At 51.7% G+C, this 25,985-nt stretch overlaps 1 protein-coding gene across 12 annotated transcripts in view; it reads left to right on the plus strand.

The window, feature by feature from the left end:
- Window positions 1–11,784: 11,784 nt before the first annotated feature.
- Window positions 11,785–25,985, plus strand: part of LRRFIP1 (LRR binding FLII interacting protein 1) — a 142,825-nt gene continuing 128,624 nt past the window's right edge. For 7 of the 12 annotated variants that reach the window (XM_072961935.1, XM_072961931.1, XM_072961936.1 and 4 more), the window contains exon 1: window positions 11,786–11,950. In XM_072961935.1, the coding sequence (XP_072818036.1) occupies window positions 11,855–11,950 (96 nt within the window). In that variant the 5' untranslated portion in view covers window positions 11,786–11,854. Of the gene's footprint in view, window positions 11,951–25,985 lie in introns of all 12 variants that reach the window. The other 5 variants (XM_072961912.1, XM_072961919.1, XM_072961920.1 and 2 more) reach the window with 2 other exon arrangements.

Consider the following 25,985-nt stretch of genomic DNA (forward strand, 5'->3'; position numbering starts at 1 on the left):
GGTGTGCTTCTGCCCATCCTGAAAAGGTGCAGATGAAAACCAGCAAGTAGTTGTGTTCTGTCGGGCCCCATTTCTGTGAAACCCGTTTCCATACCTTCGAAAGGAGCCTGGCCACAGCACTGGGTTTCTCTTGGTCCAGCTGACCCCCATGTGCATTATTCTGAGCACATATGAGGCAGCGCTCGGAGACTGAGGCCCAGAGGGATGGAAGTTGAGGGACAGACAGTACCGTCCCAGCAGGGCCTCTGGGGAAGTCTTTCCCTGGTGGGTGAGCTCATGTTGTTGAAGGACCACCTGGTGGGCTAATTGTTCAGGTAGATACATCCAGTTGTCAGGCATCACCCACCATCCTTCCTTTCCGCTGGTTCCTCCTTTAGCTTTGGCCCATGAGTTTTCCTCGTGGCTGTATGCTGGAGATGTTGGCAGCAGTTCGTGTGCTAGTCGAACTTTTGGGATGGCCCCAGGATCTCTGGCATGGCCCGACTGACTTGCCACTTTGCGTGTAGCTTGACCTGCTAATTGGTTTCTTTGGTTTACGGGGTCATTTTTTTTTTGGTGTCCCTTACAGTGGATGACTGACATGTCTGTGGGCTCCCAAATTGCGTGTCATATAAGTCCATGGGGGACTCAAATGGCTTTTGGATCACGGTGGTCTTAGACATGTTGGTTGGTTTCTTTGCCCCGACTCGCAACCCATGTAGGCGGCTCTCCGGTATGTCCGCAGAGCCTCCCGTTCGGCTTGGGAGTTAGAGTTCCATTCTGGTCTTGCGTCTGGGGCTGCATTCCGGGCCCGCCCCTCCATATCCACAGTTCCCTCTGGGGCCTGCTCTTGTAGCCACTTCCTCATTTCTGTCACGATCCGCTTTCTTTCTTCAGTATTGAAGTGTCAGGAGCAGCTGTTGAATGTCATCCCAAGTCCTGGCTGGTGGGTCTGGAAGATGGACTCCAGGAAGTCAATCATGGCCTGGTGTTCTTCTGAATACAGCGGAGTGTGGTGTCGCCTGTTCAGGAGATCCATCGTACTGAAAGGCTGGTAATGCAGGATGGAGCGGCTGGGCTGTATAGAGCCATCGTTGTTAACTTGTTGGGGCCCTTAGGCCGCCTGAAGAGGCACCCGGAGGGTGGCTGCTGGTTGGGCGGCCTGCAGGGCAGAATGGAGATTCCTCGCCATGGGCTCCCGGCCCAGAGCCCGGGGCCGCTGTGGCAGTACAGGTGGCAGTGGACCATCCAGCAGAGGCAGCTGTGGTGGAGCCAGAGAAGCAGGAGGAACACGTGGCAGGGGCACCACTGGCAGTTCCTCAGGGCTCCCCCGAAGGACTGGCTCCATTGCGTCCTCGTTTTTCACCTTCAATGTCAGGACCACGAGGATTTTGTTGCCCTTGACCATTTGCGTAGACCCAGACCCACAAAAGCAAGGTTTGGGTGATCGTTAGCCAAGAGTTAGTATATGGGAATTGGTCGGGGTGCCCTGGGGTCATGGTGATTATCCAGTGTATGGCCCGGACAACTGACAGGTCGAGTGTGCCTTCTGGGGGCCATCCCACTCCAAAGGTGGGCCACTCTGACTTGCACAATGTGCATAATTTTTCCTGGTGACAATTTAGTCCCATGGTTTCCTGAGAAACCCTTTTTGAAATTTTTAATCATGCAGTCCAGGACTGCCGGCTTTGATTTTGAGGCTCCCATTATTATTAGTTGACAGATTTTATGGCCTATAGGTGTGGGTCTGCTTCTGGCACCGCAGACTGTGACCCCAGTATCTGTTTGTTCCACTCCTCAAGACAGTGGAGTTTCCAAAAAGCCCGCTGCCTCCCTGGGCCTAGTATTTATCTGCTTGGCCGCAAGTGCCACCGGTGAGTCAGGGCTCCACGTCAGGCAGGTGTCCCTGAGGCTCTCCTGGGCCTGGATGAGCTCTAGGGGTCCCTGCACAAAGTTGTTTTTTTTTTTTTTCCTACAGCCTGAATTGACAAAATATGAGGCCAGGATGTCTGGCCGGTGGCAGAACAAATGGACCAAAAAGGGGGACCTCAGAAGAGGGTTCCAGCCAGTCCTGGGGTGGCTCCCTCTGGCTCAGGTCCTGTGGTCTTAATTTTAGACAGAGAGGTAGTATTGAGGCTGGTTCACTAATCGCGACAGGATATCCCAGGGGACTGGTGATGAGGTCGTGTCTGAAACTTTTTCAAAGCAGTCTCGTCCTAGTCCCCAAAGGCACAGGGGTTGTTTTTCTCATTGGCTGTTCTATGTCCCTTTCCCTCCCCGTGTAGCCACCCTGTGCCGATGTCGCAAATGAGACAAAGGGAAGGCTTTCACTGAGTCCGCCTGGCCGCTCCCCTTGCGGGGACAAAGGTGCCTCTTAGCTTTGGCGGGTCAGTATAAACGGCTGACTCTGATCGATACCCCTAGGGGCTGATACCACCATGAGCTGTATGAGGTCACCACAGAAACGCAGGTGGGATCTCACTCAAACTCCGTAGCAGAATGCCGTGGAGCACCAAACTTGAACCTGATCGCATGCTTTTTAGGCCGCGCACACACGCACGCGCGCGCGCGCACACACACACACACACACACACAGATTACTTGCACATTCCCCTCCCTATCACCGAGGTGTCCCTAATCCAACCTAATCTAACCTGATCTCCGTGTCCGGAATACCATCAGATGAGAAGCCTGACCTGATCTCCCCGTCCTTAATACCGTCGGACGAGAAGCCTGAAGGAGGTGATTAGTCTCCTCTTCTGCCCACTTGGACAGGACCTGAACACCCTAACCTAAATATGGATGCTTCCCGGGGCTCCTACCTTGTCTGGACGTGTTGCTTGGTGAACTAGTCCATCCCTCCACTGAGTCTGGTTGGAGCACAGCCACCCAGAGGACTGAATCACCTCTGCAAAGGAGGACCCAGAATACTGTCGGGTGGCACACCTCCTCATTCGCTTTCAGAGTTTCCGACCTCCAGGTGATTGCTCAGCCACCCTGGTGGCTCAAGGGGCTGGCATGGTTGGAATATCACTAGGGTTTCCAGAAATGTTGCAGCAAAGTGTGTTACAGCTCAATGTTACAGCTCAGTTGTGACAGCAACCTGGATCTGGGCAAGAGACCAACCAGCACTTAGAGAGTTAGAGAATTCAGATTTACTACGCCAGTAGGCCCAGAGGAGTTAACACTCCAAGCTCTGGACCCCCTTTGTAGGTTTACACAGGCTTTTATAGGCTGCCAGTCTACACTTTGCAACATCATATGCAAATAAGGTATAATCAAGTTGACTAATTAGGCATGAGCTTTGTAGAAATGGACCAATCAGGAGTGGTAGAAATAGACCAATCAGGAGTGAGCTCCATGCAAATGAGGTGCTACAAATGGACCAATCAGGAGTTAGCTCAGGGAACCAATAGAATCTTAGGGATAAGTTCCCCTTGCAAGCCCTTTCAGAGGCAAAAAGCTAGGTAATGCCACTTGGCCGGAGAACCTGACGGTGCTGGCAGGAGAGTAGTGGCCCTGCCTGGGGGTCCTGCCGGTCTTTTTCATGGGGCTTCCTGCCTCAGATGAGCGAACATGTGAATGAAAAAAACAAAAACAAAAAAGTCAGGCTTCCTCCTGACATGACCCAGCACAGAACTAAATGGCTATGTGAAAGAATGAATGAATGACACATCTCCTTTAGGAAATGAAATAATTTGAATATTGAATCTATTTCAATCGTTAAATAATTTGAATGGATGGTTTTCCCCACAATCCCTTCATCAACAACCCAGGAAGGCAAAAGCAAGTTCCTGCTCAAGACTGTGAAACAGAAAGTTACTGATGCAGGGGCCATGAACCCACACGTGCACGCACAGAGGCAAACACAATCGTGCAGCCGCGCACTCACACAAGCGGACCGGTGGACGCGAGCCACCCCCACCCCCCACCCCCGTTCTCTCTCAGCTGCGCGGGGACATGTCTTTGTCTTCTTCTCGGGGCTTGTCCTGGAGGCCGTCCCTCCTTCTGGGATTGGCCCGACCCCACCCTCAGCCCTGTCCCTGCCCTCCCACCTCCATCTCCTCCCCAAGGCCAGAGGCCTCCCTCCTGGGAGGGGGCTGTCTCATCCCTGTCCCCGCAGGGCAGCCGGCAGCTTTGGCCAGCAGCTCGAGTCTGGTGCTGATCAAGGATCCTGAGCCCCCTTCTCAAAGTGATGGGACAGACGGGGGTCCCTGGAGAGTACTCGGAGATGGTTGCAGGAGAGAATAAGTACTTTTCCCTCTATCCTTCTAAGTTCTGGGTTGAGATCCCTGAAATAAAAAAGGAACAAGAGAAGAACAGACATTTTAAAATACGGGTACCCCATGGATACGTGGGAGATACCCGTGGAAAAGTGGGTAACTCCTCAGGAAGCCTAAACCACCAGCTCAAATACCATCTTCAACAAATGACGAAGCAGCAGGGTGGGGGATTCGGCTACGGAGATTGGCAGCAGGAAAAGCAGGGCAAACAAGGCGAGGCTGTTACTCACTCTTAAGTGGTCCCTTCTCCACTGATCACATTTCCTTGCGAGTTAGAGCGTCCGCTACTCCTGGTGCCAAGGAGACATCCTTACACATGGAGCTACCTTTTATATGTGCAGACTTCCCTTACGAAAGGGCAACTTCTACTTTTTGGATGAGCTTTTTCTGTATCGGCTGTTTCTCAACACAATCAGCTCAGAATAAGCCTCATGCCCCAAAAGGCATATTTGTGGGCAGCGTATCCCGCCACCCCTCGTGGTTTAATACTTCTGCCCTCCAGGCAGTGAAGTCGCGGCCAGTGAGGCCTGAGCAGAAGGAGGGCTGCGGTACAGGTCTCCCCGCCTGGCCTTTCCTTGGCTACAGCCTCTTCCTGCGGGGATGAATCCTATCGGTCTGCAAAGCAAGTGCTCCTTTCTGATTTTCCCAGCGAGATGCTCTGTTGTGGAGGGGGAGCAATGTCATCGCTCTTTTTGCTGCCTTGAGACCCACTGGAGGCAGGAACTGGGTGTCGGTACCATCATCTCTGTCTCGCTGCCCTGCACACAGTAGGTGCTTTATTGCACATTTCCACTGTGGTGGGCTCTGCGGGCACCTTACAGGACTTGTTACCTCATTGACTCATTCCACTGATCCCAACTCGCATTGTAATTAGATTTGACTGTGAGTTTAAAAAAAAAAGTTAAACTATATAACCTTTGTTCTGCTTGAAGGCAAGCTGAATTTTATAAACTGCATGTAGTGAGTTTTATAAACTGTTCTTTGTCTGAGGATGCGGCTATAAAGAATTCAACTGGAGCACAGGCTGTAAATGAGTAAGTGGCAAACTATTTTTCTATTATGTTCCTAAAATAGATGGGTGCTGGCACAGAGTGCCTCGTCTCGGCCCAGAACCCCAGAGCACTGCTACGCCCGGGAGCAGAACGAGGCTCAGGCCCCTCTAGAACGTTTTCAGTTGCTCGGTCCGTGCAATCTTCACAGTGCAATTTCCAGTGAATTTCTCACGAGAAGGTCTTAAGAGTCCTCTTCAGGAGAACAAAAACTTGGTGAAACGTTTGTGCTATTTAAAAACTGGCAAATCCAGTGCACAGACGGCTCTGGAAGGCCATTGCCAAAAATATGGCAAGCATCTTCCTATAAGAATGAAAAAGATCTGAAACATCTGTGCTAAATTTCCGCTTTGGAGGATTGGGGCTGGGTGGTTGATAAGGGTGGTGTTTTGCTCATAAATACAGTGATTTCTCAAGGGGAAAAGCGGCCCTTGCTCGCTGGCCCGGGTGAGCGGTGGAGGAGCGGTGACTTCTGCTCACAACGCCTGACCAGCGAACAAGCTGCGGGGACGTGTCGCACAGCACCAGGCATGGAGCCAGTGCGCTATCCCAGCCTCGCACGGAGTCTGCTCTGTAAAAACAGTGACTCCCTGTGCTGTACACCTGAAACACGTTTCATGTTGTAAACCAACTATACTTCAATTTAAAAAATATTACGGAACCGAAAACAGGGTGGATCAAACACAGCCCAGAATTCCCTGGCTCTGCCCTCCAGGTTATTGATGCTCAATGACCATGAGTGCAGAAAAGCTTACGGGGGGGGGGGGGGGGGGCTCAGTGGTAGAGCACCTGCTTAGCATGCAGGAGGTCCTGGGTTCAATCCTCAGCACCTCCATTAAAAAAATAAGGAAAGAATTTTTTACATTGAAGTACAGTCAGTTATAATGTGTCAATCTCTGGTATACAGCACAATATCCCAGTCATGCATATGTATACATATATTTGTTAACAAAATAGTTTTTTTAAAAAGGAAACCTTACCGGGAGACAGGACCATGGGAAATGTGAGGGGCAGGAGGGGAAGAAAAGAGAGCTTCACGATTGCTGTCAAAACTGCCACAATGAGCCGGCGAGGACTGTGGGCAAATCACCTCCCTTCCATGTCCTGATGTTGCCTGTGGTCCTTCTGCAGGAAAGCAGCAAGCCAGTGGGTATCTGAGGCTCCACCACAAATAATAGGGGAGAAATCGATGGAACTGCTCCAACCTCCTAAACGCTCCCAGGAGACAGGTACCAAACATGCGGACACCAAATACCCACTCACAGCATCTCCACATCCCGTGGTGAGTGATGTGTTAGGCAGCCTCTTTAGTCATTACATTAAAATCATGAGTTTAATGTGGCATCTAAAGGGCAAATGCTCTCATCTGTTGCCTGCTTATGTTTTTGTTATTTTGGTTATTTTCCCATCACCATTTTTTAAGACACTTTTTGTAAAATGGCCGTGAAATTCACACATAACAAGATGCACAGATTTGAAGTGTGCACCCACTTGTACATGCATACAGACGTGCATGGAAAAATCTTACCAGTTGTGACAAATGTGTACACGCAGGTAATGTAGGTGACCAACTGGTTCAGTGTTCCTGGCACCATCCCTATTCAAAATCTGAAAGTCCCACATCTCAGGAAGCCCCTTATTTCCGGATAAACCTGGACAGTTGGTCTCCCTACATAGCAATCACCTCACTGAAGATACAGAACATTTCCATCACCCTCCAGAAAGTTTCCTTGTGCCCCTTTATGTCCACCCACCCTGCAAAGGCCACCATTCTGATTTCTATCACCATAACTTAATGTTGTTTGTTCTAGAATTTCATAGAAATGGAACTGTTCACAACATACATTTTTGTGTCTGGCTTCTTTGACTCAACATGTCTGGGGATCCCTCCCCGTTGCTGCCTGTCTTAGGGGCTGGTGAGCTCTTCTCACTGAGCAGTGCTGACACCTGTGACTGCAGCCTGCTTCTCCAGTGGCCTGCTGATGGCCCCCGAGCTGTTTCCAGCTTTTGGCTACTACGCACATTCTTGCGCACCTCTCTTTGTGGGCATGTTTTCATTTCTCCTGGGTGAATACCGATGAGTTGAATGACCGGATCACAGCGGGGGTTATGTTTCTAAGAAGCTCCCGAACAGCATTCCAAAGTGGCTGTGCAGTTTCATGCCCCCACCAGCAACGTGTGACAGCTCCAGCTGCTCAACACGCCCTCCCACACGTGGTCTTGTCAGTCTTTCCAACTGCAGACATTCCAGCGGATGTGAAGGGCTATCTCACTGTGGCTTTACTTCACGTGTCCCTAATGATAGGGACGCTGAACACCTTTCCTGCACTTTTTGGTCATTTCTGTATCTTGCATGAAGTGTCTGTTCAAGTCTTCAAATCTCTTTTTTTAAATGACTTGCTTATCTGTTTCTTGTTGATTTGTAGGAAGTCTTTCTATATTCTGGATAAAAGTGGTCACACCTGTGTGCTGTGGATGCTTTTTCTCCCAGTCCACGACTTGTGTTGACATTTTTGTAATGAAGTTTTTAAATAAGCATAAATGTTTAATCATGAGGATATCCAATTTATCAATTTCATATTTGATGATCTGTGCTTTTTATATACTGTCCAAGAAGTGATTGCCTACCCTCAAGGTTTCAAAAACATTCTACATTTTCTTTTAGACATTTTGTAATTTTAGCTTTTAAGTTTAGGTCCGAAATCTTTCGTGATTGAATTATTGCGTGAGGTCTTAGCTGAGGGTCAAACTTTAATTTCTCTGTAAGTGTGCAGTTGTTCCAGCCCCACCTACTAAAAAAAAGATTTTCCTTTCTCCATTGAATTATCTTGGTGCCTTTGTTAAAATCAAGTGACCACTGTGGTGGCCTGAATCCCTGGAATCTGGTGGGGTTTTTTCCTTTCATATCTTTTCTTCTCTGTCCTTCAGTTTGGGTAATTTTATTGACCATTCCTCACGTTTATTCATCCTTTCTTCTGCATTATTCATTCTATTGCTAATACTAGTCAACGATTTTTTTAATTGGCAAACATTGTATTTTTCAGTTCTACAATCTCCACTTGGTTCATTTTTAGCGTCCCAAGATCTTTCCTTAAATTCTCTACCTCTTCATCCGTTATATCTATCTTTCTCATAGTTATTTGATACCACTCCTCTGTTAATTTCCACATCTGGATCATTTGTGAATCTTTTCCAATTATTTTTTCTTAACTACAAGCCTCACTTTCTTGATTCTTCTTGTGTCTAGCAGTTCCTTATTGTACACTGGGCATAGAGGACAATACATTTCAGAGTTGCTGCATTCTGTTCTCTCCTTTTGAAGAGTGCTGAATTTGGTTCCAGCAGGGAGTTAAGTCACCTTGATTTGCACAGCACCTGATCTTGCAGAGGCCTAGGCTTTGTCACAGAGTGTGCATTTTGATTTTTCTGTCACAGCCCTAAATCCTCTAATGTCACCTTGCTATTAAGGCTTAGCCCTTCTGGGGATTCAGTAAGAGGCTCAAGGTGTTTGCCAAGCCCTCTAACTTGACAGGACTTGAACTCCTAACTTCATCTTCTCAGCACTGGGCAGCTGCTGAAATCTCTGCTCAACTTTTCCAGGCTTCCAGCTTCCATGTGGGTTTCTTGGAATCTCCCCCGACACGTGCACAGCTCAGTACTCAGCCGTGGGCTCTGCATAAATTAGTATGCAGACCTTGGGGTTCAACCCTCTATTCATCCCCCTCTTCTGGGATCCCCTCACTGAATTTCCAGCTGTACTTGTAGCCCCCGCCCCTAACATCCATCCCTAGACCAGTAACTCTGGAGTTCTATCCCACTGATCCTCGAAGCCTGGGGGACTTCCTCTGGGGAAGTAGATGTCACCTCTTTTACTTCCCTGAACTCAAAGGTTGTATCCAGTCTCTACCTCATTCTGATCACCCCTCAGTGCCTGAGAGATGATTGGCGATGAGTGTCATTACCATCATAACTTCACCTTCGCTGAGTGCTATCGAGCAGCAGGAAATTGGCACAGATGAGGTGCTTTTGCCAGAGGATGCCACACTTGGGATAATTACCTGCCATGTTTGTCTCTGGGGAGAAAAGCTGAGGGTGGCTGTCCTCTTGCTCACAGAGCCAGCTCCTTAGAACAACCCCTTCCAGCAGCTCTCAGCTGCTCTCTCAAGATAGCGTTCCTAAGACCCCAAACCAAGATTGCCTTTTTATCCCCCAGAGAGCCTTGTTCAGGGTCATGGGCCCATGGGTGTTTAGAAGATGCTTGTGGGTTGACTGAATAAAGAGCTTTTTCACACGGTGCTTTGTAAAATAAGACGTGAAGACCAATTCTCTTCTGACTTGTGCAAAAGGAATGCCACAAATACTAATTGCCTAGCAGCCGAGTCGGTTTTCTCCCAGCAAAGGAGAACAGCGAGGAAAGTGGGCGCAGCCTCCGGGAGCTGGGAAGACTTCTCCCAGAAAGGAGACGTTGGCGCTTGGACGTGGCTTTGGATGAGCAGTTCCGGGAACCTCAAATAAGTCCCGAGAGAACAGCGACCACGTCAGTGTCCTGTACGGTGATGCCCCAGCCTCTAGCACAGCAGGTGTGGGTGAGTGGGTGGGTGAAGCCCTGGGAACCAGCCGGAGCAGAGGCAGAGTCATCACCAAGTTTCATGGACTAGGGGAGCAGGGAGCCTCTAGCAAGGCTGAGGGCAGAACAAGAGATGGTTCTCCAATCACGACTGTGTCACCCAAGGGGTATGGGGTCCCAAGTGGTGGAATGTGGTGTAGGATTCAATCAACAGGTATTCCCTCAGTCCCTCCCATGTGTTGGGCATATGCAAGCTCCAGAAATGCAGCAATGAAGGTCACAGCCCTAATACCTAATTTTCTTTCTATAGTTGCAACAGATTTATTGTCCAAAACTGCAAAACTTTACATTTCCGCCCTGTTGACCCAGCCCATCTAAGTTTGTTCAGGTGTCCTGAGCAATGGCACCTAGAGCTGGTCCCCACTTCTCCCTCTGTTCACTCCCCCACCATCTCCCCCACCCTGCCCAATAAACCTCCAACATCTTTCTCTGCCACTGCAGGGTGTCCTCTCTGCTCCCTCCTCCATCAGCTTCCAGGTTACTTCCTGGGAACCCAAACCAACCTGGTCATGTCATTTGGTTAGAAATATACCAAAATGTTAACAGTACTTATCTCTGGGGGAAATCACAGGTGACTTCAGTGTGGCCCCGTCCCCCCGCTCAGCTCCCCATCCCCCCAGTGTACCAGTGACTTCTGGACCCCGTGCTCTCGCCAGAGCTTTTGTTCCTCCCTAATTCAATATCGACAGCGAGCAGTCACCCTGGTCACTACCCTGGACAAAGAGGCAATGGCTTTGTAAATGTTAGCTGATGCTCCAATTTATCTTTAAATCCACCTTTAGAGTGTGGAAGATAAAGCTCCAGGAAGTTTCATTTCTTTTTCAACATCTACTTATTGACGAGCAGCTGATGCGTCCAATCTCTTCCTAGAAGCTGGGGACACAGAAGTGAAGTGGCAGGTCCCAGAGGACACCCACGTGAAACAGGAAAAGGCTACATCCAACTCGACGGTTGTGAACGTGCAGCAAGGCCAGGGGCTGGCGAGACCGCACAGCCTGGGAGCCGCGAGCCGGGTCTGAGCGCCCCGGCCTGACCCCATCTGTGACTGCCGGACCCCCCTCACCTGGGACACCAGGTCTAAACCATGCCCCTGCACTTACCCCTGGGCGCAAACCTCTCTCCACACCCCAGCCCCTGCGAGCCTTCCAGCGCCTCCGCGGATCTCAGGGCTCCACCGGTACCGCCGCCCTGGAGCGGGCCAGCCCACAATTACCAGCGGGGGTCTACCGTCCAGTGTCCCAGAACCCCCGCGCTCCAGGCAACTCAGGCCCAGGCCTTCCACCTCTGAAACCTCCTCTGTCGCTTGCCCCACGCCCCCGTCACCCCCTCTCCTGCGCCCGCGCGCCCCTGACCTTCAGCCATCCCAATCTCCTGCAGTTTCCACGCTCACTGTTCCTGGCGTCCCTGCACCCTACCCGCATCCTTAACCCTTGGCGTCCCCGCGCGTCACCAGCACCCTGGTCCCCGTGTCCCCGCCCCTCCGGCGTGACCTTGGGCCCCCAGGCCCTGTTCCTACCCGAGCTCCCAGTCCCCTAGCCCCGTGCGTCCCCGCGCCCCCGACCCCCCGCCATCCCCAACCTCCCGCCATCCCCATGCTCACGGTCCCCAGGCACCCCCGCCGCGTCCCAGGTCCCAGGAGCCCCAGCGCACCTGGCTCCAGGGTCCCTCCCTCCGCTGTGTCCCCGCGCCCCTGCGGCCCCCGGCGCCCCGGTCCCCATGTTCCTCCCTCCGGCGCCCCCAGCCCCTGCCCCCCGCGTCGTCGACCCCGTCCCCGCGTCCCCGCGTCCCCGCGTCCCCGGCCCGCGCCCGCTGACGCCATGACGCCGTGGCGGAGGGAGGGGCGGGGCCGGGCCGGGCCGAGGGGGGCGCGAGCGGCGGGAGCGACGGTCCCGCGGCGGCAGCGGGCGGCGCGGCGGATGGACATGGGCACCCAGGGCTCGGGGCGCAAACGGCTCCCCAACCGGGAGCGGCTGACGGCGGAGGACGACGCGCTGAACCAGATCGCGCGTGAGGTGAGCGGCGGCGCGGGGCGCGGGCGCGGGGGCGCCGCCGCAGCTGTCGGGCGGCGCTCCGCCCGCCGTCCGTCTGTCCGTCCGCCGGCGCGGCGGGCGGGGCGCGGGCCGGGGCGTGGGCCCCCGCCGGGACCTCGGTGGGCCGGGCGCCCGTCCTGCGCGCGGGGGACAGGCCGGCGACACTGACCCTCCCCCCACGCCCCGGCTCCTTTTGGCCGCTGCCCCCTCGGCGAGTGGGGCTCGGGCGCCGCCCCTGCGCGGGTGGCCCCGGCGTCCGCCGGGTGGGGGGTGAGCGCCCCGCTTTGTGGTGCCGCATCGTGGGGGGATGTAGGCCCGACCCGGGAGGCCCGAGGACAGTCCCCGGAGGCCACATGGCCCTGGCGAAATGACCCGGCCCGTGTCGGAGACCATTTGTGGTCTCGACTGCCACACGGGGAGCGGCGTGGGCACAAACCCCGGGTCCCTGTGAGTCTCGTTCTGGACCAAGTCTGAAAACGGATCCAGGCACGCCAAGAGGTTTTTCATCCAAGTTTTCTGGGCAGAGTTTATCGTAACGGTTGGTGATGAACTCGAAGTGTGGCAGATTAAAGGAGTTCCTCGCGCATATCTGCACAAGCGCCTTTTTCTCCTGTGAGGATTCAGCCTTCAGGTTAAACAAACCGGCGATGTCAGGAAGGCTTCCCAGCAGGCTTGTAGCAGCAGCTTCCCTGGGAGGGGGCGGTTTGTTGGGCCCGCAGTGGACAAAGCTGATTTCTCAGTTTACCCTTGTGTATCTTTTGAATTGTGCACCCAAGGTGCTCGCTACAGAGAACGTACATGCAGACGCTGTGTGAACCTCCTCATGCTCTCTCTTCCAAACGTTGGCGAGGGATGGTCGGTTAGTCTGCATATCGTTACCATCACTTGAAAACCTTCCCGCGATGTCGGCTGCGGTGTCTGGTTGCGCCAGGCGGCTATTTATGGAGGCCTGCTCTGTAGCCGGTTCTTAGGTGATTTTGCTTTTATGGACACACGGCTGTAGATCAGTGTGCGTTAAATGTTGAATGAATAAAGACTTCTGTTTTTGTGGGGGAAGAAAAAGGGCTGCCCAGGAGAACTCCTGCTCATCCCTAAAAGCCCGCTGTGGATTTGTGTCCTCTGTGAGGCCTCCCGCAGCGCCCGGACAGAAGTCTTCCCTGCCTCCACTCTACGGTGGGCTCTTGGCCTCAGCATTGTGTGTTCACCGGTCTGTCCCCGCTGTAGAAGGTGACAGGCACCAGGCAGGCAGTGTCTTACTTTTGTATCCCCGGAGCTCAGCACAGAGCCAGGCATGTAGTAGGTGGTCCTAAGTCTCTGTTGCATTAATTAATAAATAAAAGAGTCCAAGGCCCTTAGAGCACATTGGCTGAATATAGACATTAGCTAAATGTATTAGTTTGAGTATAAACCCCATTCCTGTTAAGCACTCAGTTTATGTATGTATTTAACCATGAAAACAAACAGGTGTTCTCCGGGAGGCCTGAGGTGACATGATCCGTGAGCTGTGTTTTCCGGCAGTGGTTATGGGGAAGGGCAGGAGCGAGAGCTCACAGAGTCCACCTCGTATCTGCTGGTTTTTACAAAAATAGACTGAAAGGCTAGGGTTTGGCATCCACCTGGGTGGCAGCCTTGAGGTCCTGAATAACTGGGACCCCACAGTCCTGCCTCCCAGCCAGGGGGACACAGTTGGTGGTGACACATTCAGACTTGAGTTTCAGATCTGGGCTTGAAACCCCACGAAATTCCTCACAGGCTGTGCGAGCCTAGGGAAGTGAGTTACTCAACCTTCTCTCAGCGTCCGTTTTCTCATCTCTGACATGGGACAAAGAAATCCCACGTGGCTGTCAGGATTAAGGAAAGTAAGTAGCGTCCGGAAAGTGAGTAACTAGCTAAATGTGAGGGCGCCTCACCCACACACCCTCCCAGTAAATCCCAGTAAATCCAACCACAGGTTTAGCTGTTACAAGTGCTGAATGGCATGTATCTATAGTGGTGGAAGGAGCTGGTGCAACATTTTGTGTTTTACTACAAATTGAATTCTGTTTCCCAAATGTGAAAATTAGAATCATTACTCAAATGGCAGATATCTATTCACCATGGAGTTCTTGATTTCTCATAAGAATGAACAGCATTGTCTTAAGGTCAGTGACTTGGTCTTTGCTCACTGACTCAGCAGATATGTGTGCTGCTCTCCACAGCCCTGTCCTGGGGAGCCTGGGATATAGGGGTGGGCCTGAAAAGGATCCGCCCGCAAGGAGTTGGGGTCTGACTTGTAGATCAGTAATAGAAGACAGGCAGAGATCTGAGATGAAATGGGCATGGATATTGTGCCCTGAAGTTTTGGAAATGAGAGTTACAATTTATTGATGGGACTAAGAGCGGCAATCAGCGGCGGCCCCCTGGAGGAGGGGGCATTTTGAGCTATTCTTGAAGTGACCCAAACCCTGACCTGGACTGGTCTCCACAAGGGAAAACATGTTGGCTAGAGGATGGCTGCCCGGCCAGCCTCACCTGTGTGGCTGCCCCTTCTCTCCGTGGCGCCTCTGCGGCTGGCTCTGCTGGGCTGTCCATTGCCTGCCTGGTGACTGTCACCTTCTACAAGCAGGGACAGACCGGTGAGCACATAATGCTGAGGCCGAGAGACTACCCAGTCTCTTCTGGTGGCCCTGCCCTGACAGCCAGAGGCATCTTCCCTAACAAACCTCTACACGTCTCCCTGGCCATTCTGGAACCAAGATCTGTGACCAAGACAGTGGGCTCAGCAGTGTGGGGGGGTTTACCCTGTGACCAGTCAGGCCCATCCTGGAAATGAGGGGAGCAGGCCGCCCCTGATGAACTTGGGGAGGCGTGTGGACCTGAATGAAAACCAGGAAGCCTCAGGAAAGTGGCAGGGGGTGGGTGGGCTGGGTCAGGCAGCCAGGAGTGTGCACTCTAGGGTGTGAGTGGAGACGGTGGAGGGCACGGAGCGCAGGGCAGCAGTGGCAGAGCTGCGCTGATGTTTCTGCAGTGACTTTACCGGTTCACTCCAGGGGGCTTAATAGTACATGGAGCTGTAACTTTAAAACCCTGCAGATGCATTAGCTCAAGTAGCTGACTTCTCCCTGACTGGTCTGAGGTGGAGTCCAGGCAAGATGTTGTCAGGAGCAAGGTCCGGTAAGCACTCTGAGGAGCTCCACGCACTGCGGGCAGGAGGAGTGCCGCTCACATCAGCGAAGAGGTGTTTCGAGAGCAGGTGTCTTTTTCTCTCCTACTGTGTTTAACATTCTGCTCACAACATTTGATGGCACCCCAAACCCTTCCTTCAGCACTCTGCCGCTGAAGGGATAGCGCCCTCACAACACCCGAGGCAATCCAGAGTGTTCCTCTCGGGGTGGGGGGAGCCTTTCCAACACAAAGGAAGTCGGTGCGCAGCTGCAGCAGATGTCAGGCCAGCAGCCGAGCGTCCCCCTGCGGCCCTGAACGCTGGTGGGTCTCCCCTCCTCACTCACAGCACGTGTCCTCCGCCATGACTGGTTCCCATGGCCTCCTCTCCTAGGTGGTCCCACGGGGACTCCATCCTCTGGGCACGTGACCCCCTGGGGGTGCTCATGGTGCCTCTCAGATCCTCCCTATTGGCAGGTGTGGACCCCTGGCCTGTGAGTGCCGGCTGTTCTGGGCTCATGGTCACCCTTTCACTAGAGGAGTGCCCAGTGGGGAGGGGGTAAGACTTCCCACCCTGGGGGGCAGCCTGCAGGGATGTGAGAACACAAGAAGCCCCACCCCCACCCCGCGTGCCTGACGTCGGAACCAGCTCTGTGGCGCAGTCCATGCTCCAGAGCTCCCCGTGGAAGGGGGCAGAGGGCGGACTCCACTGAGGCCACCTCCTCCCCTGCCCCTCCGGCCCCCCGCACTCCCCTCTGCTGGCAGCACTCCCTGGATACATCACTTACATCCAGATCCTTGCCTCAGGCTCTGCTTCTGGGGACCCTGGCTCAGGACAACCTCCATTCCTCATTCTGGGTGGTCCCATAAAGAAAGGTCATAATCCTAAAACCTCCTTTCATTTGCTGAGCCCCCCCCCATCCTTCCCAAATTGTCCTCGTAGGTCAACCTGTCTTGAGGGACCCTGACTGCTTTTCTCCTCAGGGGACAAGGCCATTGGCGGGCCAGTCTGGGGTTGGGTGCACCAGCCTTTTGGCGGAACGACCTGGAAGTCCGGCTCAGCGTAGACCCCCACTTTTCCTTTCTCTGCTGTCAGCAGGTCTGGCTCCTCAGAGGTCATGCAGTTCGGGAGTGAACCCAGCTGGCCTGACACACACACCTGGTACCCAGAAGTCACCCACTGCCCTCAGGTGGCATGACCCAGGGGCAAGCATTGACATCACCGCCCGGTTGCTACAGCATCCCAGCATCCCTTCGTTTGAGCCATCACCCTCTGGCCTTTTTCCCCCATGAATTTCCTTTGCTGAGTCTGGCCAGTGGATTGAAACCTATCGGACACTGATTGGCTGGTGTCATCCAGTGGGGGCAGTGGTTTGCGGCCTGGGGCGGTGTCCAGGCCCCTCTGCCCAGGGTGTGACGAGGTGAGGGGTGTTCAGCGCCCGGCAGACTAACTCCGGGCCCTTCCCCAGCTGATCTTCCTGAGACAGACACACACGTGGGGGTGTGGCAATGATGAGCATTAGGAGTGCTAAAAGAGGTGTTCCAAGCGGATGTTTATCACAGCCTGAGCTGTCAGGGGAATTGCCAGCCCTGTGCCTGTGACCTTGGGCTGCTTCCATGATCCCCGACAAGACGGTCTGGTTGGAAATGGAGTCAGAAGCTCAAGGGTGGACAGTCCCACTGGTCTCCAGTGGCTGGTGGGCCCCACCCCGCAGCTATGCCTGTCAGAGAGCCAGCTGCCTCCCTCTCCTTTTTCTGGATGAATCTTTAATGGCTCGTTGGTTGAGCAGTTGGGGCTGTGAGTGTATGTGGATGACCTGGAGGGTTTGCAGGTAGAGTGAAAATGAAGGGACCTGGATTCTAGTTGAACCTGTCACCCGTGAGCCTTGCCAGGGCGCCGGAGAGGGGAGGAGGGAGATGGGAACTGAGGTCGCTTTTCAGCCTAAGGTGCCCCAGGTACTCCCAGAAGCTTCACTCCCAGAATTATGCTGTATCCCATCAGAAGAGTTTAGAGTGTCTCTATGTGACGTAGAGAAACAGGCTCCGGAGATGCTCAATGACTTGCCTAAGGTCGTCTAGTAACTAAGAGGTGCCAGGGCTTCATGCAGGGTTTTTCCAGGATCAGAGTCTTGGCTCCACCCAAGGCCCTATTCCAGGCAGTGCCCTGAAGTCAAGCTGACTTGCTTCCCATCTCAGGGACAATCGTCCCCAACTGACCTCTGAGCCACCAGGCATAGCATTTCATGAGAGAGGCCCATATTCTTCTCTGCCTTACTAGGTCTCTCCTCTTCTTTTTTCATCCTTTCATCTTTAAAAATTAATTTTTTTAAATTAAAGTAGCACATGTGTTTACCCTTGTCCCGTATTCTGAGGCCATTCTCCACAAAGCAGCTGGGGGGTCCTTTTCAAATATGTCAGATCATGTCACAATGATTTCTCAAATCACTAAGAGCCAAGCGCTAATGGCCTTATAAGACTCTAAATGATCTGGTAATTATCTCTGTGTTTATCAATAATATGCGTATGTACTACTTTTTGATTTTTCAACTTAGATACTATCTCCTGGCTTCCTGACTGGGAGGATGAGGACTTGGGATCTGTGCTTCTAGCTCAGGCCCCCTCTCCCCCTTTCTTTCTCCTCATCGTCACACCATAGTTACATTGTAGTTTTAGGTTACACATAAGGTCCCTGGGACAACAACAGGCTAGTTGGGAGTATGGGGGCCAGAAACAGGTTTCCTGGGTTCAGTTCCTGGTTCTGCCGCTTACTCCATGACCGAGGGCAAGTTACCTAACCACTTTGTGCCTGAGTTCCCTCGTAGGTAAGATGGGAAAGTTTTAAGAGTATACCTCTCACAGGGTGATTGTGAGGGTAAATGAGATATTTCATGAAAAGACCTCAGAATGACGGCTGACACTTGGCGCACGCTCAGGAAACGCTAGTGGCGATGATGATGATGTAACATAACAGAGTTTACTGCAGAGCCAGGTAGTGTACTGTAACATTTTTCCTTGAACAACTTTCTGCTTTTTCTGGAGTTCATTATTTCTTTTTTTTCTTTCCCAATTGCTCATCTCTCTGCATACCTATTATACCCAATTCCTCATAAACTTTTCAATAGATCTCCTCACAATATTGTTTTCTATATGATTAAACAAATCAGACAATCTGTCAACTCCGTTTTATCCCCTCCTGGGGATCTACCCCCTGGAGACTTCAGGTCTGCTCTGAGTGCCCTCAGGATTCGCTGCAGCTGTCTCTCCCTTTGCCACCATTCTGAGAATTCCTTCTGCCACTTCTTTGTTGTTGTTGGCTCCGTATATGCTGGATTCTGTGTTGTCCTCTTTTGTGCATTATAATCTCATTTTGCTGGAATACATCCTTGAGTAGCTTTCTGAGAGAGAGCACATTTTCTAAATTCTCGCGTGGTAGAAAATGTCTTTATTCTACCCTAATACTTGATTGACAGTTTGGCTGAGTATAAAGTTCTAGGTTAAAAGTAGTTTTCCAAAGGATGACAAAGATTTCTATGTATTCTTTGAAATGATTTCCAGCATGTATTGTTAACTAAAAAAAGCAATGTGCAGAAAATGGAAATAGCATGCTGTGCCTCATGAGAGTAAGGCTGTAATTTGCTTGCATTTGCGTAAAGAAACAGTGGCAGAAAGCATAGTAAATGTGGAGATGTAAGTAGAGGCAGACTTGTCAAGTGTAACTTTTCATACTCTTTTGATATTGAAACCATGTGATTGTATTACCATTTAATAAAATAAAATGATAAATATCAAAAAGTATCTTTAACTGTTTTCTACCCCAGTTCTGAAGGCCCTTTTCCCCCTTGTATTCTAGCTTCCAGGATGGCTTTGAGAAATTTGATGCCTTGTATATTTTCAGTTTCTTGTGTAATATCTGTTTCAACTCTCTAGAAGCTTTCCGGAGCTTCTCTTGAACCTCAGGGTTCTAGATTTTATTTTTCCATTTATTAAGCATTGACTGGGTTCATTGAATCTGGAAATTTGTATCCTGAAATTCTGGGAAATGTTCTGAAAATTTCCCCTCCTCAGCACGTTCTCTGCTCTCGTTTAAAGGAACTCCTGCCATTGGGAATAACTTCCTTTTCACTCCCATTTTCTAGCTTTTTGTCTTTTGGTAATACTTTATGGGTGATTACTCAACTTTACCTTCCACTCCTTCTACTAAACAATTCTGTATTTAGTTTCTAAGTTTTCTTGGTTCTTTGTTCCTTTTTTATAGCATCCTTTTTTGATTCACTAATGCAGTACCTTTTCTTATCATTTTGAGGATATTCATTTTGGTTTTTTGGGTTTTCTGAAAATTTCTTTTGTTCCCTGCATTATGGTCTGTTTGTTTGTTTGTTGTCCTTTATGCGCTTTATCCTCTGTCTTTATCTTGGAGTCTTTCCCAGATGTGTGGTGATCCTTGGCTATTTGAACAGATATGAGAATGAGGCACTAAAAAACTGTGAGAACAATTTGATCAAAGGCCAGGAGGGGAAATGCCGCAAGATGTGACCAGGACACCACCTGAGGTGCAGTGGGCTGGCTGAAGTGCTGGCACCAGACATTCAGTAGTTCCTCAGGGCACAGGTACACAGCCTGGACTTGAATCCAGGTCCCCCGGTCTTCAAGGCCAGTGCCCTTGACCACAGGGTCAGTGATGGGAGGAAATCCTGTTTCATGCTAACAAGCCAAACTCTCTAATTTGGTACCTAGAGATAGAGTTTTGTTTTTAATTAAGGGGGTGGTAAGGACTGAGAAGAAAGTTGAAAAATAATCTGAGACTTAATGCCAGGGAAGACATAATGTCCATACCACCCAGACAGGAGAACCAGTCATTACAATGTTCTTTTACTGAGAGTGGAGTAAATATCAAATTAAGTGAGCAAACAAAAAGAGTTATTTTAGAAAAATAAGATTTTCTTAGCTTCAGGTATCAAGGATAATTCACTTATTTGTTTGGAAAATTTTCTAAGATCTGAGATATACTTTGCATAAAACAAGTACAAAATACCTGGAGAGTTTAGGTAGGCAGAATGTGATACGGTCTTGGCAGTGGGTAAACTCTTGGATCAGCAAGTATGTAAGAGCCAGGACAGTTCAGGCCTCCACTGGTGTATAGTATTGCAATGTTTCCACCCACTTCTTGGCCTGGGGGAGTGAATGAAAAATCACATAGTGGTCATGATAATATTGAAACATAAAGAAACCAGGAGATCTAAAGTTGTTCATTGTGCTTTTAACTTCCCTCACATATTTGTATCCATTTTTCCACTCTTATCCTCGATTTGTTTTTATTTTTCACCTTCTTTTGTGACGTCCCTTAGGCACACGGGAAGATGTGGAATTTTCTAAGTTGACACTCAGAGAGATGGAATTCCCATGTTGATTGAACAACGAACGTGACTCCATTCTGGGTGCCCTAAGATGTTGCTTTAAATCACCCCAGATATATTTTTAAATTGTGAAGAGCGGTGCCAGCCAGTAGGACTTCCTTCAGTGATGGAAATGCTCTGTCTGTGCTGTGTGTCACGGTAGCCACTAGCCGTGTGTAGCTAGTGAGCACTTAAAATGTGGCTAGTGCAGCTGAAGAAATGCCTTTTACATTTTATTTCATTTTAATTCATCTAAATTTAAATAGCCACCTATGGTTCTAGAGCAATGACTTATTCCTGGTTGAAATATGCTGTTATAGAGGTGTGTCCTATAATGGCAGAAGTCATTGAGTCTCAGGATGGAAGGGGAGTGCGATGGGGCTGCGGGTGGACAGGACTGGCATCCTTCAGGACAGAAGTGGTCCAACAGAGGAGGTACATACGGGGCAGTGGGAGGAGCACAGTCAGCCTTTTAAAGCTGTGTCCGTAGGCACTGTAGTGGGCTGAGTCTCCATTCCTTTGTCGGTGACAGAGGAATAATACTACCCCTGTGGTTGGAGTACTGAGTGGTGCCCAGGGAAATGCAGAGCGTGCTGCTGGCTACCTGGTGGGGGTCAACTGAAGAGTGATGGTTTTCTCCCCCCGGTGGCTGTATCCATCGCTACAAAGGGGCAGCGGTACTGCTGGACTGGCAGGGCTGTGCCCCCGGAGTCACTGGTCCAGCAGCAAAGGTGAAACCCTCCCTTATAAAATGAGGGCTGGAATGGGGGCGGGGTAGGGGTGGGGCAAGGGGAGAGAGAGTGGTGTGTAGGAAAGATGTGAGAAAGATACAGGAAAGACAATCTCCTGCACATCATGGGAGGATACAGACGGCCCTTGGGACTGGTTCACTAAGCTCAGAGTAAAAGCACTGATGGTTGCTGCTTTAAATACACTAAATTTATAAATATATTTTAGTGTCAGAACCCCGTGGACTTTAGTTTAGAGCTTGCATACAATTCTTTGGCACTGAGACAGAAAGGACCTTCGGTATTCAGTTGTGTTTTTGCTCCTTGACCCTGAATTCAGAACAAGTAGAAAGATGCCATCAGATTGTTTGAGCTTCTTGGTTGTCAGGCAGCCAAGCCTTGGTGTCGTGCCTCTGGTTAACTTCCTGGAGATAACGGGCCACTTCGCCCAGGCCGCGTCCTGCACTGTTTATCTTTGGGCTTATCTGACCTCTCAAAAGCTACTGAACTACCTGCCTATTTTTAACTGGTGCCTGGAGCCTGCTCCGGAATGAAGTGGCCACATGAGCTGCCACACGGTTTTCCAAACCTTCACTCCAGTTTCTCGGGTTTTTCCTCTTCCTTTTATGGGGTTACTCAGCCTCGGGGTCACTGACTTTGGGCGGGATAATTCTCTGATGCAGGGTGCTGTCCTGTGTACAGTAGCATGTGTAACGGCAGCCCTGGCAGCCAGCCGGGAGTGGCAACCACAGATGCCCCAGGGGGCAAAACGGCCCCAGGGAGCACTGTTCCCCGGCTCTGCTGGGTCTGGACCTTAGCTCTGAACCTGGCGCCTGGTCTGCAGAAACCTGGGTCCTTTCCTCTCATCTCCTGGCGGTGATGTGGCTGTTCTCAGTGGACAGAAAGTGCAAGTGACCAAACCACGTTCCCCATGGAGCTTCCCCATTTAAACCTCCTGGAAGGGAGTCGGCGGGTGGGGCCGCGAACTCAGGGAAGCTTTGGTGGAGCCGCTTTAGGAGGAGCTGTGCAGACTTGGGAAATTCGATTGCGCTTTGCTGTGTTCCAGAAGGTGCTTGAGGTGACGGCGGGGTTGGGAGGGGCGTGGGTTAAAGAGAAGGGAATGGAAGGGCCCTTGAACTGCAGGTTCAACAGTGACCTCTGGCTGCCTCTGGAAGACAGCTTGGCATGAAGGTGGGGGCTGGTGAGAAGTGGTCTTGTGTGTGACATCCCACAGGGCCGAGTGGCTCCTTTCTGCCCGCCGGAGATGCCTTTTCCCCACTTTTCTTGGGTGTGTTCGAGGGCACCCAGGTCAGCGTCAGGCCCAGTTCCGCTGGGGCCCCAGAGCGGGGGCGCCGGCGACCAGACTGCGCTGGTGCTGTGTTGCCTTTGTCTCCAGGGGAGGCCCCAGGCCCCCTGCTCAGATGTGCTCCCGGGATAGCGGGGTCGCCGTGGCATTCATGTGGTCACTGCTGTGAGCGCTGCCGGGAGCCGACTCTGCCAAGGGGTTAGGGGACTGGAGGGTTGACCTTCTGAGCCAGCTGGGGTCAAGTCCCCACAGCCTACAGGCTCTGCCTAGTGCTGGCCGACTTCACTCTGGAGATTCAGCAAGAGGCTGAGGAGGGAGAGGCGCTGCCTGGACACAGCTAAGCACATCCACCTGTGACCCTGCCACCCTGTATCCCTGAGAGTGGCACTTAGGGGCATCCACCACCTGGGAGAAGCATCAGGCCAGGAAGTGGCCAGGCCTGGGGTGATGCTTCTGGTCAACTTGAAAACCCCCACAGGACAAGGACAGAGCACCCTGGCTGCCCAAGGAAGGAACCCAAGCTGCTGCTTTATTCTTTAAGAGCCAGACAATCTCTGTGGCCAGCCGTGACCCTAGCACACCTGCCTGCATCGTCTGCTCACCCAAAATCCCAGCTGTGCTGTGGGAGGAGGGAGAGGGAAGACCCCCCCCCTTCAGCCTCACTGATGGGGGTGGTGCTGGCAGCTCATGAATCCTCCAGACTCCCCAGGGAGGCCCCCCAGATCAGAAAGGGGCTAGATGTTGAGCAGCACGAAGACCAGTGACCAGCACGCTTCCTTAGGATTAAAATTGTCCCTGTATCTCCCAAAAGGCACGTTGCTTTTGTCATTCATGGCTGAGCTGCTTAAAAGAGCCGCCCTCACCAGGGCCCTGGGAGGACCCCTGCCGGGGGCCAGGGTCTTTGCTGCACAAGCTCGCAGAACACGTGCCTTGCCTGCAGCTCCGTCTTTAGAAAGTTGTGCGCAGCCGCTCTCCCGGTGCTTCCGGTTTCCAGGGACCGAGCGTGACCGTCCGCCGTCCCAGCGGCTCCCCCTCCCTCGCGCCTTCCTGGCCGCTCTTCCCGCTCCGATTCCCTTGGCCCCACAGGCCAGTGAGTCACCCCGGGCCGCAGGGAAGAGACAGGAAGTGACTATTAACCGCATTCCTGTTCTGTGCCTGTCGTCTTCCTGTCCGAGGGTCAGATCTCTGGCTTCGTTTCTATGCACCGTCTGCGAGGGAAATGCATATGCGACAGCCCGCTTGCTATTTAAAATTCAGCTTTAGGGCTCCTTTAGGTTTAACACGTCTTTTATATTAAATGTTTCTTCTGTGAACAGTGTCACAATTTTCGTCTATTGTTTTTTCTTTCCTAAACATTTTTTCCAGCTTTCCCTACATGGGATGGAGCAGGTAATAAACGATCCTGAGTGCAGGGTCTCGTGGGGGCTGCCTTGCAGCTTAGCGCTGCCTCTCCACGTGCCCATCGCTTGCTTTCTCAGTACCATTTGATACAAAAAAATGAAACAGGTGAAAGAGCACAACATTTAACTTACACCATACATAGAAGAGTTATAATTAATCCTGTTTATACTGATTTGTATTCAGTTTTTTAAATTGAAATCCCAATTTATTTATAGGTTCTTTTTCTTCCTTCTTTTTTTTTTTAATCTAAGTATAGTCAGTTACAGTGTGCTAATTTCTGGTGTACAGCATCATGTCCCAGTCATGCATATATACACACAACCTTTTTTCATGTTCTTTTTCGTTAAAGGTTATTACAACATATTGACTATAGTTCCCTGTGCTGTACAGAAGAAATTTGTTTTTTTATATAGCACAAGGAGATATACACAAGATCTTGTGGTAGCTCACAGCGAAAAAGAATGTGGCAATGAATATACGTATGTTCATGTATAACTGAAAAATTGTGCTCTACACTAGAAACTGACACAACATTGTAAACTGACTATAACTCAATGAAAAAATGTTTAAAAAAAGAAATTTGTTTTTCTAATCTATTTTTATACGTAGTGGTTAACCTTTGCAAATCTCAGACTCACAAATTTATCCCTTCCCACTGCCTTTCCCCTGGTAACCATAAAATTGTTTACTGCGTCTGCGAGTCTGTTTCTGTTTTGTAGATAAGTTTGTATTCAGCTTTTTAGGTCTTGGATCCCGTTGGAGGAGGACACGCCTGGCCCATTAGAGGGCCTCACAGCACTGTGTAGATGGGCATCCCCTAGCCTTTCTCCGGGCCTTGCCGCGCTCACTGATTCGTGTCTTCAGCAGACACAGGAGCAGGCCCAGCTCTGGATCTGGGATGCGGGTCCTTCTCTGTCTTGAAGCGTCAGCTCCTCAGCTATAGAATGAGGGCAGTGGTGGCTGAGAGGACTCGTAAGAGAGTGCTTATCAGGCCCCCCTCCAACCTCAGCTGGCTAGCTCTCCCTCCTCCCAGAGGCCACTTCCTCTGGGAAGCCTCCTGGCCTGCCTGCCGCCCACCCCCGGCCTGAGCTGTCATCTTTCACCAGGGCCCCCAGCCCCTCCTGTCACACTTGTCTGCTGGGCTGCTGTCTGCTCTCGTTAGTTCTCTCCTCCCCATCAGACCGTGTCCTCTCCGGGGTCCGCAGCTGGTCCTGTGGCCAGTGGGCCCCTGTGCCCGGTGCCCGGGAGGCGCCGAGGAGCCGCCTGCTGGGTGAGTTCGGGTCGAAGCGTAAGCAGTCATCCCTGGGCAGCTCGGTGGCGTCTGGCATCGTCCTCTTCATGCCATCGTCTTTGAACACGGTGTGTTTCTTCCAAGCAGTTTCAGCTGCCTTTGTCAAAATCTACGCACGAACTAGAGGGAGTGGGCTTCACCGTTAGCTCGTCCTAAAGCCTGGCAGCCTCATCAGCTACCAGCACAGATCAGGAGACGGGGCTGTCCGTCCTCACACCGACAGCGTCGTCAGAATTCACCAGCACGAGGCCGCACCCCTGGAGCCCACAGCCCGCGGCACGCTGCGCTCTGCCACCGCGGCCCGGCTGTGTCACTGCCCTTGGGTCTCTCCTGGAGGGCAGGGTGCTTTCAGTATGGGGGGCGGCGTGGCGGGACCCCGAGACCAGTGAGATGAAGTCGCCTCCTAACTCCCATGGTTAGAAATGCAGGCAGGTCTTCAGGAGACCCAAGGCAGAGCGCAGCAAGGGCCAGGGGTGGACTCGGAGTCGGAAGACCGGGGTCTGAGGCCCCGTGTGCTGGCTTGCCGACTTAGACAAGCCACATGGCTGCTGAGCCTCGGGGCTCCCACTTGTCAGGTGGGGGCGGTAATTCCTGGTGGTAGCGGGAGGGTGTAGCTCAGCGGTAGAGCGCGTGCTTAGCATGCACGAGGTCCTGGGTTCAATCCCCAGTGCCTCCTCTAAAAATAAATAAATAAATCTAACCCCCCCCCCCACCTGACGGTAAGGACCACATGAGGGGATCCAAAGGTGACACTTAG

The sequence above is a fragment of the Vicugna pacos genome, chromosome 5 (genome assembly GCF_048564905.1).
Source record: "Vicugna pacos chromosome 5, VicPac4, whole genome shotgun sequence".
NCBI classification, from domain to species: domain Eukaryota; kingdom Metazoa; phylum Chordata; class Mammalia; order Artiodactyla; family Camelidae; genus Vicugna; species Vicugna pacos.